The sequence below is a fragment of the Rhododendron vialii genome, chromosome 10a (genome assembly GCF_030253575.1).
Source record: "Rhododendron vialii isolate Sample 1 chromosome 10a, ASM3025357v1".
Classification (NCBI taxonomy): Eukaryota; Viridiplantae; Streptophyta; class Magnoliopsida; order Ericales; family Ericaceae; genus Rhododendron; species Rhododendron vialii.
Genome location: NC_080566.1, coordinates 6,273,182 through 6,284,980, shown reverse-complemented (window position 1 = coordinate 6,284,980; position 11,799 = coordinate 6,273,182). Strand labels below are relative to the sequence as shown.

The 11,799-nt window shown below is 39.9% G+C and overlaps 2 protein-coding genes across 2 annotated transcripts; one reads left to right on the top strand and one right to left on the bottom strand.

Moving 5' to 3' along the window:
- Positions 1-3,183: 3,183 nt before the first annotated feature.
- LOC131302795 (F-box protein At5g49610-like) lies at positions 3,184-4,272 on the top strand. The gene has a single exon (XM_058329590.1). The coding sequence runs from the start codon at positions 3,184-3,186 to the stop codon at positions 4,270-4,272; it is 1,089 nt and encodes a 362-aa protein (XP_058185573.1).
- A 4,893-nt stretch (positions 4,273-9,165) lies between these two features.
- Positions 9,166-11,263, bottom strand: LOC131304523 (F-box protein CPR1-like). The gene has a single exon (XM_058331773.1). It carries the CDS (start codon positions 11,138-11,140, stop codon positions 9,836-9,838), a length of 1,305 nt encoding a protein of 434 aa, XP_058187756.1. The 5' UTR covers positions 11,141-11,263; the 3' UTR covers positions 9,166-9,835.
- Positions 11,264-11,799: the final 536 nt, after the last annotated feature.

The window sequence follows — 11,799 nt, the reverse complement described above, 5'->3', positions numbered from 1 at the left end:
TTCGTGATAGTCTTCTACTCAAGCACAGTGGCACTATGAAGCAGTTTATTCAGGTTTGCGTATCTGTTGAAAAGTGTGAATTAAAGGATCCAATTTCCAGGTCTTGGACAAAGGACATATATCCATTTTCACTTTCTCTTCTCCTTCATTGGATTTTCTTACAGTATATAGTGTAACTGGGGCTTCATTAGGGGTTTCAACTTACGTTGGGAAGGAAATGCATTTGGTTAAACTTTAGCCCATAGGATTTGCCACTCTACTAAGATTCCCTCCGTGTGTTCTTTTGTTTTGCTGTTTTGATTGCTATACTACTTTCTTCTGCAAAGTGGCTCGAGCAATCCTCTCATTATGGCGCCTTTGTTTTCATACATTCAATGAGGACTGGTTGATTTTGAGAAGACTGTTTATGTGGTATGGCTTCCTTTTTCTTTAGTTTTCCCTCTTCCTCTAGTTTGACGGACACATATCACAAGGAAATGGCTTTAAAAGTACGAGCTGGTACAAAATCTTGGTCCTTACGCCTGTTTTGCTTTTGGCCCTTTTTTTTGTTTTTGCCTTTTTGTTTTTTTGTTTTTCGGCAAAAGAAATTTTATTAATCTTTGAAAGGGATACAAAGATTAAAAGGATAAGAGCAAGCAAAAGCAACCCGAGACCCAAAGGCAAGACGCCAACAAAGAAAAGAAGCATAATTTCCGATTGACCCAAAAAAAAAGAAAAGAAGAAGCACCAAAAGCCCAGCTGCTTCAACAACAAAAAAAAAACCAACCATTTTTTTGTTAAGAAGATTGAATTTGGATAGGCGCTCTTCTATATTCCGTGGATTCTTAATATAGGTGGTTATCTTTGCTTTGTTATGTTTTAGGCTTTTGTGATGCTTTTATTGTGTTTCGGATTTTTTTTTTTTTGGGTTTCTAAGAGCCCGTTCGGCAAACGAAAAAAGCCCTTATTTTTTAAGAAAACAATTTTAAGTTAAAAAATTATGAATTTATTGAAATCTAAAAATATGCAATATGGATTTTATTTGGAAGATTTCGATGAGATCTTTTATACGATGCAAAAAAAATTAAAAAATTATTTTTTATTTACTTTATTTTTGAGTTTGAAAATATAAAATAAGTTATTTATTTTTTAAGAAGGTTTCTAGAATGGAGCCTCAATGTGCACGGGTTGCATTCCTTTGACGTTAGAATTGACCATGAGATAAATAGAATGTTTTGAGTCCCCCAAACGATTAAGCCCTAAAGACTCCAATCTTGTAAATTTAATTTTCTTCTTCGTTTGTGTGCTTTGTTTGTCTTTTTTGAATTTCTGGTAGATTCGCATTATATTTTTTAAATTAACTATCCATCTCGACGAGAGGAGTTAAAAAAAGTACCAAATTATAACTGAAAGGAAAAAAATTCATTAAAGACGGAAAAAATATCAAATAACTGTTTTATTTGTCTAAAGTGCCGTCTTATTTGAAATTTTCAACAATCCATATTTTTACACTTTTCCGATTACGATTAACTCTAAAAATTACAACGAAAAGTGAAACAAAAAGTTTCGAAAAGTAAAAAAATACTGAAATAAATTTCAAACTTATAAGTTTACAAGAAGAGAGCCTAAATAATTTTTACTGGTATATATTGGAACAAAACAACCACACGGTTTTTGGTTTCTTGGGAAAAAGATCTGTTTTTGTCATTTGATGAGTAATTTCGATTCTTCTAGGGCACCCAGATTGTTTTTCCAACACACATTGTGGGGATCCACATAGTTAACCTTGAGTCTTATCGCAATGTGTGGGGGGGAGAAAAGGGTCTGGGGCAGCACGTTGCGATCCCCCAAAGGAATGGAAATAACTTTTCGTTTTTGACTCTAATCAAACCGGTTTTGTTTGGTAAACAAAGATCGACAAGGTCTTCTCGTGTTCTCAAATTTCGAACAAACACTGAAGGCAGCCGTGTCCATATCCCCAGAAAGGGAAAACAAGGGCATGGCGATTGTATACGAGCTGCCGCAAGACATGTTGATCGATATCCTATCTCAACAATAATGTGGATTAGTTAGTGTCTTGTGCGCACCGCCAAGTGGCCCCTCTTGCATGACACAATAATGTGGCGCGAGCACCGTCCATACACTTGTCTTGACCTCACATGATTGATTGCGTGGCGGCGGAAAAAAGGCATGGGAAACAACGGGACGGTGGCCTAGCGGCACTTAATTAGACTCCAGTCTGGTAACCTTTATTTTCTTCTTCGTTTCATATGTTTTGCCGTCTTTTCTGAATTTTTGATAGATTCGCATTATATTTTTTAAATTAGTCATCCGTCTCGACAAAATGAGTTTAAAAGTACAAAATTATGACTGAAAGAAAAAGAAAAGTTAAAAGACGAAAAAAAATATATCAAACAGCTGTCTTATTTGTCTAAAGTGCTGTTTTATTTGAATTTTTTCAACATCGGTTCTTATTTCTATACTTTTCCGGTTCATCTCGTTGAGACGTAAGATTAACCCCAAAAATTACGACGAAAAGCTAAAAAAAAGTTACGAAAAGTAAAAAATAACAAAATAAATTTCAGACTTATAAGTTTACAAAAATAGAGACTAAATAATTTTTACCGGTATATATTGGAACAAAACGTCCGCATGTTGTTTGGTTTCTTGGGAAAAAGAACTATTTTTTACGAGTAATTTTCATTCTTCTAGGGCACCGCGTGGTGCCCAGACCCTTTTTCCAACACACATTGTGAAGATCCACATAGTTAACCTTGAGTCTCATCTCAATGTGTGGTGGGGAAATGTTTGTGGAATTGTGTTGTGCACTAGCACGATGTTGTGCGTTGTCCGTGCCGTCGGATTGTACATCTGACGGTTCGGATCTCATCTCCGCAATGGACAACCTAGAGCAGTTCATTTTCGGGATGAGACCCGAACCATCGGATGCACGATTCAACTGCTTGAATCACGCTCAGCATCGTGTTGTGCACTAACTATCCCCGGGTTTTGGAGAAAAGGGCCTGGGAGAGCACGTTGCGATCCCCCAAAGGAATGGGAATAACTTTTCGTTTTTGACGCTACACAAACTTGTTTTGGAAGACAAAGATCGACTAGGTCTTGTCGTGTTCTCAAATTTCGAACAAAGTACTGAAGGCAGCCGTGTCCACTGTCCATTATCCCCAGAAAGGGAAAAACAAGGGTATGGCGATCGCATACGAGCTGCCGCAAGACGTGTTGATGGAGATCTTGTCTCGTCTCCCTGTGAAAACCCTGCTTAGATTCAAGTCGGTCTCCAAAAACTGGTACTCTCTCATCCAAAACCCTCACTTCATCTCCCTCCACCGCACCCGTGCCGGACTCTACTACTGCGTCTCCCTCGTATGCACTGCAGAAAATCTCCCCAGCCAATGGTCCATGTATTTACTCCCCGACGAAACTTCAATCCAATATCTAGATCTCTCTTTCGCCAGGCGCCACCTTAATAAGGGTTTCGGCCACCAAGGCTATTGTAACGGCCTCATGTGTCTCTCTTTGAACTCCAATATCTTGATATGCAACCCTGCGACGAGAGAATGTAGGCTACTCCCTCGACCCCCTTATCATGAGTGGCATACGAGTTATCTAGGGTTTGCTTTTGATTCAAAAACTAATGATTATAAAGTGGTTAGAGTCACTGGTGACCCCGCACGTGTTGGTCATAAAATTCATATTTATGTCATGAGTGCAGATTCGTGGAGAGAAATCGTTGTCGTGGCGCCCAAGCACAGCTTCACCGGTTGTCATCATCATCCTTGCACGTCATTGGATGGGGTTTTCTATTGGTTGAGTTTCTACTCGTCGGGTTCTCCGTTATATGGTCGTGTCCACGATATTGATGTCTTAAACACTGTTGAAGGATCATTCAAACGGAGATCCTTACCTGCCGACATTGGCTATGGATGTCGGACTAGAATCTGTGTTCTGAATGATTCCCTTGCCCTTGTTGTGCCAGAGTATGACTACAAGCGAGGAGAGACGCAGTTTGACGTATGGTTAGTGGATGAATACGAAGTTGAGGAGTGTTGGACTAAAACGTACAGTATTGGGCCCTTCTCAGGAAAGCACACTCCATTTGAGTTTTCGCAAAAAAATGAGGTTCTTTTGACGGGGTGCGAGAATGGGTTGATTGTGTTGTACAACCTTAGTACACGGGACATAAAAGAATACAAACAGTTATGCAATTTTCCAGGACTGGAGTCCATAGTACAAGTTTTTCCATACTCAGAGAGCTTAGTGTCTGTCAAGAGATGAGTTGATTTAGCTTAACCAGGCTGTTGCTGCATTTACACGTTGCTAAACAAGGAGAAGGTTTTAAGGCGTACTAATCACTGTCAAATTCGAAAGAAGTTTATTCAGGTTTTGCACAATTGTTGAGAAGTGTCAAAGGATCCAATTTCCATGTCTTGAACAATGTCAACGTATCTATTTTCAATTTTTCTTGTCTGCAGTTGTCTAATTGTGAGCTTCATAACTAGTAGTATTGAACCTTGGTTTCAACTTATGTTGGGAAGGAGATGCATTCGGCTAAACTTCTTTAAACCGTAAGATTTGCTACTCTGCTTAGATTCCCGGAATGTATCCCTTTGTTTTGCTATTTTGATTCCTATGTCATTACCTTGTGCAAATCGGCTCTGGAAATCCTCTCATTATTCTTTTATACATTCAAGAGGTATGGTTGATTTGGAGAGAGTGAAACAGTAGGACTTTTGTTGGGGTGGGTTGGAGCAGACCGTTTATGTGATATCACTTCTTTTTCTTTGTTTTTTTCCTTTTTCCCAGGTTCAAGAGTGACCGTTTATGGCTTTCAAAAGTACGAGGTGGTGCAAAATCTTTGTAAGATAAAACGCGGATAATCGCTTTTGTATATCTCGGATCAAATGATTTCGTGGATCTTTTATGTAGGTGATTATCTTTGGCTTTTTATGTTTCAAACTTTTGTGTTGCTTTTATTGTTGATTTCGTGGATCTTTTCTTTTTGGTTTCCTCCGTGAGCATGGGTTGGGAACCCCTTTTTGTCAATTTTGACCATGAAATAAAGAGCATGGTCAGTCAACAAGTCAATCCTCTAGGTAGACAAATATATGTTAATACATGTGTACTCATTGTCGGGGTACACCCGTTTGTTAGTACTCTTGTGTTCGCTCGAAAAAGCGAAACATACGCCTTGGCCATGCAATTGAGATGCGAGGGCGTGCCAGCTGGATCACAGATGGTCCGAGTGTGATAGATTGACTTCTGAACAGATGAGTTGTGTGCGGTAGACGAAATCCACCACATGTTCTTTTTTGCCTCAACAAAGAAGACTTCACAATCTTCTCAAGCGATGTAGAAGAAGTAGTGAGCGCAGTGCTCAAACATAAAGAATGCCGTTGAAATGAAAATGCTTGGGATTTTCATTGCCGAAAATAATTAAAGGTACATGCAACTACGAAGTTACCAAAATTGAAATGTGCAGAAAAATAAATATAGTGCAACCAGAGCCGAAAGAAAGATAATTGAAGCAGGAGCTTGAAGTTGTGTTGATCGATCGGGGGCCTTTTCATCTTTAGCAGCCATGTTATAGGCATGCTCCGAGCATGCATGTAGAGAGAGCATCATGGAGCTGGGGAGAGAGTGCCGAAATGGTGCTAAAAATCCCAAGGGATGTCCTTTGCAGGAGTGGGGATGTGATTTTGCTGTAAACATGCAAGTGTCCCATAAAAAACCGACTTCTATGGTGCCCATGACTTGAACCCTTTTATCTCCGGTTAATCACAATGATATTTCGGCTACACCAAAAATCTGTGGGGCCGGCGCCACGTGCTGGCTTTTTAGTGGGCGGTCATTTTTGGGAACAAACACTTTTAGATCACAATGGAATGCTATCAAGCTGCCTGAATCTATTACTTAGTGCACAGCAATGTTGGAAACACATTACGTTCATTGCATAAGAGAAGGTTTAAGCTTGATATACCTAGTATTTTTTTTTTCGTTTTTGCCATATAGCTGGGATACAACGGTTGTAGTATCTACCTTTGATCAAATTGGTTATTAGCTTTGACCCTTTTATGCATCAACCCTATCTTTATCACCCTCCACCAAAACTGTGCCCAACCCAATAACTGCTGCTTCGTTACGCGATTCCTCAATGGTGACATCAAATATTCCTTGTCCTTGTTCCCCAATGAAACTACAATGGAAGATTGAGACTTATCTTTCAATAGGCTAAATGCTGGGGATCTCTATCTCTCTGATTCTTGAAACGGCCTCGTGCTTCTGCAACGCCGCCGAAATCATGATATTTTACCCTGCAATGAGAGAATTAATACAGGGCACGACCTAAACCCCTAGCAGTGCCTAGAAGCTATTCAGGGTTTACCTTTGATCCCAATGTAAGTACGCCTATTTATGGATAAGTTCAAAGCTATGCCCTGGTACTTATAACTGGAGAGAAACTGATGCTGTTGTACCCGAATATTCTTAGCTTTGCCTTTTGAAGTATTCCATTGCCCTTGTTATGTCGGACTCTGACCACTGGTGAGTGCAGACCTGCTTTGATATATAGGTGATAGATGAATATGGAGTTGAAGACTAATGGACTAAAAAAGCACTATTTGAGGCCTCTTAGGACGTCACGATGCATTGGGAGTTCAGACAAATGTTGTGGTTCTTTCGCCAAGGCCCAGCAATGGAGATATGGTGTCGAACGACCTTAGCACTCAAAACATAAGGAGCACAATATAGCTTGATTTTAGTCAGGAGATGGGTAGAATGCATGGGTTAAATTTAGTGCGACACTACATGCACAAATTGCTAAACAAAAATGGGAAGTGGGAAGCGGTACCAATCAGCTTCTCGAAGTCTTGTTCAAGTAGAAAGCAGTTTATTCATGTTTGCATATTAGTTGAGAGGAGTGAAGGTTTGGATTTCCATGGATTGAAGTACGTGATGCCCGCTCAGCTCATCCGAGCCGTCCATTACATTTTTGGACGGCTCGAATTTGGAAAGAAGTGAGGAGAGAGAAAGTATTGAGGTGAGAGGAGAGAGAAGGTTTCAATCCGAATCGTCCAAAAATGTATCGGATGACCCGGATGTGATGGGTGGATACCACATGGGATATACCTACCCGGCACCTGAAAAAATTCTACATTGGTCACAATTTTAAGCTGATGCTACAACTCACACTCAGGAGTCAGGCATAAAGCTAGCTTAGAGCAACAAGAACAATGACACCAACTCTTGGTTATCTCTTTCTAACAAAGCAAAACATTGCAAGGCAAATAGTCCTCCCAACTGTCAGCTAGAGCAAAAGGGCTACAAACCCTGTACCCACTTTAACGCTTACAGCACATCACAAGGCAAAAAATATTTCACCGCAGTTGAGGCAAAAAAAACGATACGAAAAGCCAGTAAACTTCTGAAGGAGGATCCAATTTGAGACATGACCACGAATATGTCAATACTGAATATCCATGTCTTAAATTTGGAATTAGGAATTTCAGCCACCTGTGGCCATTTGATAACCATAAAACTCGAATTAGGAACTCGTTCTACTAGAGGCTGGGCTAAATGTTGACCTTACTATCCTCAATACTTGTATTCCTCTGGCCTGACAATGGATAAGACACATTTGTGGAATGATCACCTCATCAAACAAGAGGTCTAAAATCAGCTTGGGCTTTGATGTATGGAGAACTACCGTGAAAGTTGACGGAAAATTAAGCAGAGTATCAATGAGTATTTCATATTCGATTGATAATTGATCTATGTTTGAAGTTTCTGGGACAGGATATCTTGTTCAATGCTTAGGGGTAATTCTAAAACAGTCAGTAAACCGATAACTAATCAAACTTCTAATATGCAATCTCAGATTATGATGGTGTATATAGAACAAAAAAGGAAGCAAGTAAAACGGCATGAAACCATCAACAAAATGAGGGAGTGTTAAGAGTTTAGATTATTGATCTGACATTCTTTGAATAAAAAAAAGATTACCAAGAAAAAAGTCTGAAACTCGCCATTTTAAGTCTCTGTCTTGGAATTTTTGTAAGGAGAAGACTAATGGGGGAAAACAAAAGACACGGAAAAAGATAGGGGACTGATCAATTTGTTTAAGCAAAATTTTCTATTTCTTGTATGCTCTACAGATCTCTCCAAAGAAGCCAGATTCCAACACAACTTTCATTGATTACCGGAGTAGATGGATCATGCTATGGGGCTTTCGTACTCTAGAACTATGTAAAGTGTACACTTTAACTTCCTTTAATGCAATTCATTATCACCACACAAAATAAAAAGAAAAAAACTAGCTGAATACCCAAGATTACTCTGATGTCTCATATCAACACTCACATTCGACTTGGGAATACTGCATTTTCTATGAGTTCTAAAGCAGTAAGAAGTCTTCGCACAAACGATGCATGCACGGATTTTATGGTATAGTTTCAAAAGGCAAACCAACAAAAGAAAGAAATACACGTACTCCATAAAAACTTCATCAGCTGTTCATGGTCGAAAGACTTGAAATCGATGTGTGAAAAACCATTGAAAACAAAAGGCAAGCAATACAAGGAGGCCTAAAGCATGAAAACAACAAAGTTAATCACCAAGCAAAAAATCCAAAGAATCAACAATATGATCAAAGCTAGATATTATTATCCCCGTGTCCCAGCAATATACTGTCAACAAAAACAGAACTCTGCGGGCTCCTCAATAAAGAATTTCCTATTTATTTGCTCTTTATAATGCAGAGCTTGGAATCTAATAACAGAGATACTACGTAAACATAGCCAGCCCCTTCTCTTATGTAATGCCTATAATGTGTTTCCAAAAGTGTGCACTAATTGACCAACTCGCAGAGTGGCAGCATGAGAGTGCCCTGCCGTGATCTGTGATAGTAATTGAGCAGGTGTACACCAATTTTGTGCGTATACATCTATACAAATCCAAGCAATCTCTGAGTTTATAAAACTACATCTATTCATCTAGAGGATTGAGTTGTGGTATGACTATACTCATTTATCTCTTGGTCAGAATTTACTTGTCGAATAAGCAACCTCATCCAAATGTTTCGAGCCAATTTGATTTCTAAAAAGAAAACATAGTCAAGAACATCATGGGGATGCAACCTGCATACAAGGTGAAACAAATAAGCGTATAACAAAATAAAAGCAAAACAAGGACCCTAAAACATAAAAATGCCAATCACAAACCCAAAGAATCCAACATTTTGATCAAATCAAGGTGCAACTATCCTCAAATCCCCGCTGTATATAATACAAGAAAATGCACTCTATATGATATAAACCGTCTCCTTTACACCCTGGAGTGTCTTGCTCTCACCAAATCAACCAGACCACACAAAGGGGGAGCCATCAACTAGGCCTTCCTTCTTTCTTGTTTACTGCCTCATTATATAGAAAGAAGCCATAATTAGAGGATTCATAGTGCAACTCTGAACAAGACAATAACTACAACAAAATAGCAAATCCTATGGTCTAAAGTCGCAACCAAATACGTTTTCTTCCCAACATAAGTAGAAACCAAGGTTCACCTTTGGCAATGAAGCCATAATATTATCCTACTGGAAGAAAACCCAATAAATACAAGAAACAATGAAAAAGGGAAATATGTCCATTATCCAAGGATGGGAATCGAACCCTCACTCATCTCATCGAATACGCAAACCTAGAGAAATTGCTTTCCATTCCACAGTGCTTGAGTACAAGAGTGTCAAGAAGACTTACAGATGCTGATTGGTACCACTTATCACTTTCCCATTCATGAAACTTACCAATGTGCAAATGTAGTAGCATACAAACCAATCTCATCCAGCTCATGTCTTGACTGAAATCAAGCTCTCTGCATATGGAAAAACTTGTTGTTCAGTGTATATTCCTGTGGTATCACATATTTGATTATACTCTTTTATGGTGTGAGTACTTAGGTCATACGACACCATCTGCCTATTGTTGCACCTTGTCAGAAGAACCTCAACATTTGACCGAAATCCCAGAGCATCGTGACTTCCTAAGAGGGGTCCAATAACGTATTTTTTAGTCCAAGACTCCTTAACTCCGTACTCATCCATTACCCATACGTCAAAGAACGTAGCCACTCGCCAGTGGTCAGTGTCCGACAAAACAACAAGGGCAAGGGAATCCTTCAGAAGGCAGAGGTTAGAAAGAGACAGAATGTGAAAGTTTTCGGGCAATGGTATTCGCTCGAACAATTCGTCCAACATGCGAAACGCACAAATTACATGAACACGAGCACAATGATCGTCAGCTAACCAGTAGAAAACCCCATCCGATGATGTGCAGCGGTGGGTTTGCAAGTGATAGATAGAATATTCGGGCACAACGGTGTCCGCTTCTCTCCAGCTATCGGTACTCAGGGCATAGATTTCAACTTTCCCAAGAAAGGGGGTACTATCGGAATCGTCGTTGTAGCAAGGATAACCCATTTCATCACAAGCAATGCCGGTATCATCAACGAACCTAACAACTTTATAATCATTAGCATTGGGAACAAACGCAAAGCCGAGATAAAAGACATGCATTGTTGTATAAACGGGTAAAGGGAGTAGCCTGAATTCTCTGGTAGCGGGGTTACATATCACGATATTGGAGTCACTGTAGAGACAGAGGACTTTATAATCATTAGCATTGGGAACAAACGCAAAGCCGAGATAAAAGACATGCATTGTTGTATAAACGGGTAAAGGGAGTAGCCTGAATTCTCTGGTAGCGGGGTTACATATCACGATATTGGAGTCACTGTAGAGACAGAGGACGCCGTCGCAAGAGTCGAAGATGTGAAGATCCCCGGCGTCTACGCCGGTGAAAGACAAGTCTAGTTGTTCGATTGAAGAAGTTTGGGTGGGGAACAAGGAGGGGGAGATTTTGACCCTGCCCTCGACTTTCCGGGTCACGACGGAAAGGCAGTCATTGGTTGGGGCGCGGGCGTGGTGCAGGGCGACGAAGCTAGGGCTTTGGAGGAGAGCGTACCAGAGTTTGGAGGCGGATTTGAATCGGAGGAGGGATTTCGCCGGCAGCCGTGAGAGGATCTCCGTCAAAACCTCTTGCGGAAGATCGATCCATTCAGTCGCCATAGGATAAGATACATCTGATGGAATCATGGAAGGGTGGGAGGGCGCGAAGAATGAACGATAATACCACAACGTACAATCCAAGGAGGAGCATATTACTCGGCAACAAATACTTAATGCGTGGGATGTATTGTTGTCCGAATCAAAGGGAATTTCGGACGTCAGAGTATTCCCATCACACTATTTAAATTTCCACCGACCATCTCTAGTAGTGGGTGTGAGTCCCAAGTTTGTGTATTAAAAGTGTATAAATTTAGAGAATGAATGAGTATTGTAATGATGCAGTTAAGATGTGCGGTAAAAATAGGTTAAAAGATACTCCATCCGTCTCATAATGTTCGGCATTTTTAGGAATGCGTGCCATTTTTAAATTGCATATATCTTTCAATCCATAATGTTTTAGGCAATTTTTTGAACTTTATATAATAGAACAAATTAAACTCTATCAAACAAGATCTATATTGCTTATAAAAAAAATTATGAATTAAAAGATATTGTTAATTTTTTCATAAGACTAGAATAGTAAAAGTACCAAACATTATGGGACGGAGGGAGTATAAAAATATATTTGTATGCGCATGTGGACCTCCACTCTTTCTCTCATCCCTCCCACAGGTGTTAAATGGGTCGTGCCATTACAGGCACGACACAGACATGGGGTAGCACGGCACGTCACAAGCACGGTCTTG

What these genes read in the sequence shown, in the direction of transcription:
- LOC131302795 (XM_058329590.1), top strand. Translation starts at nt 3,184, where the DNA reads ATGGCGATCGCATACGAGCTGCCGCAAGACGTGTTGATGGAGATCTTG.
- LOC131304523 (XM_058331773.1), bottom strand. Translation starts at nt 11,140, where the DNA reads ATGATTCCATCAGATGTATCTTATCCTATGGCGACTGAATGGATCGAT.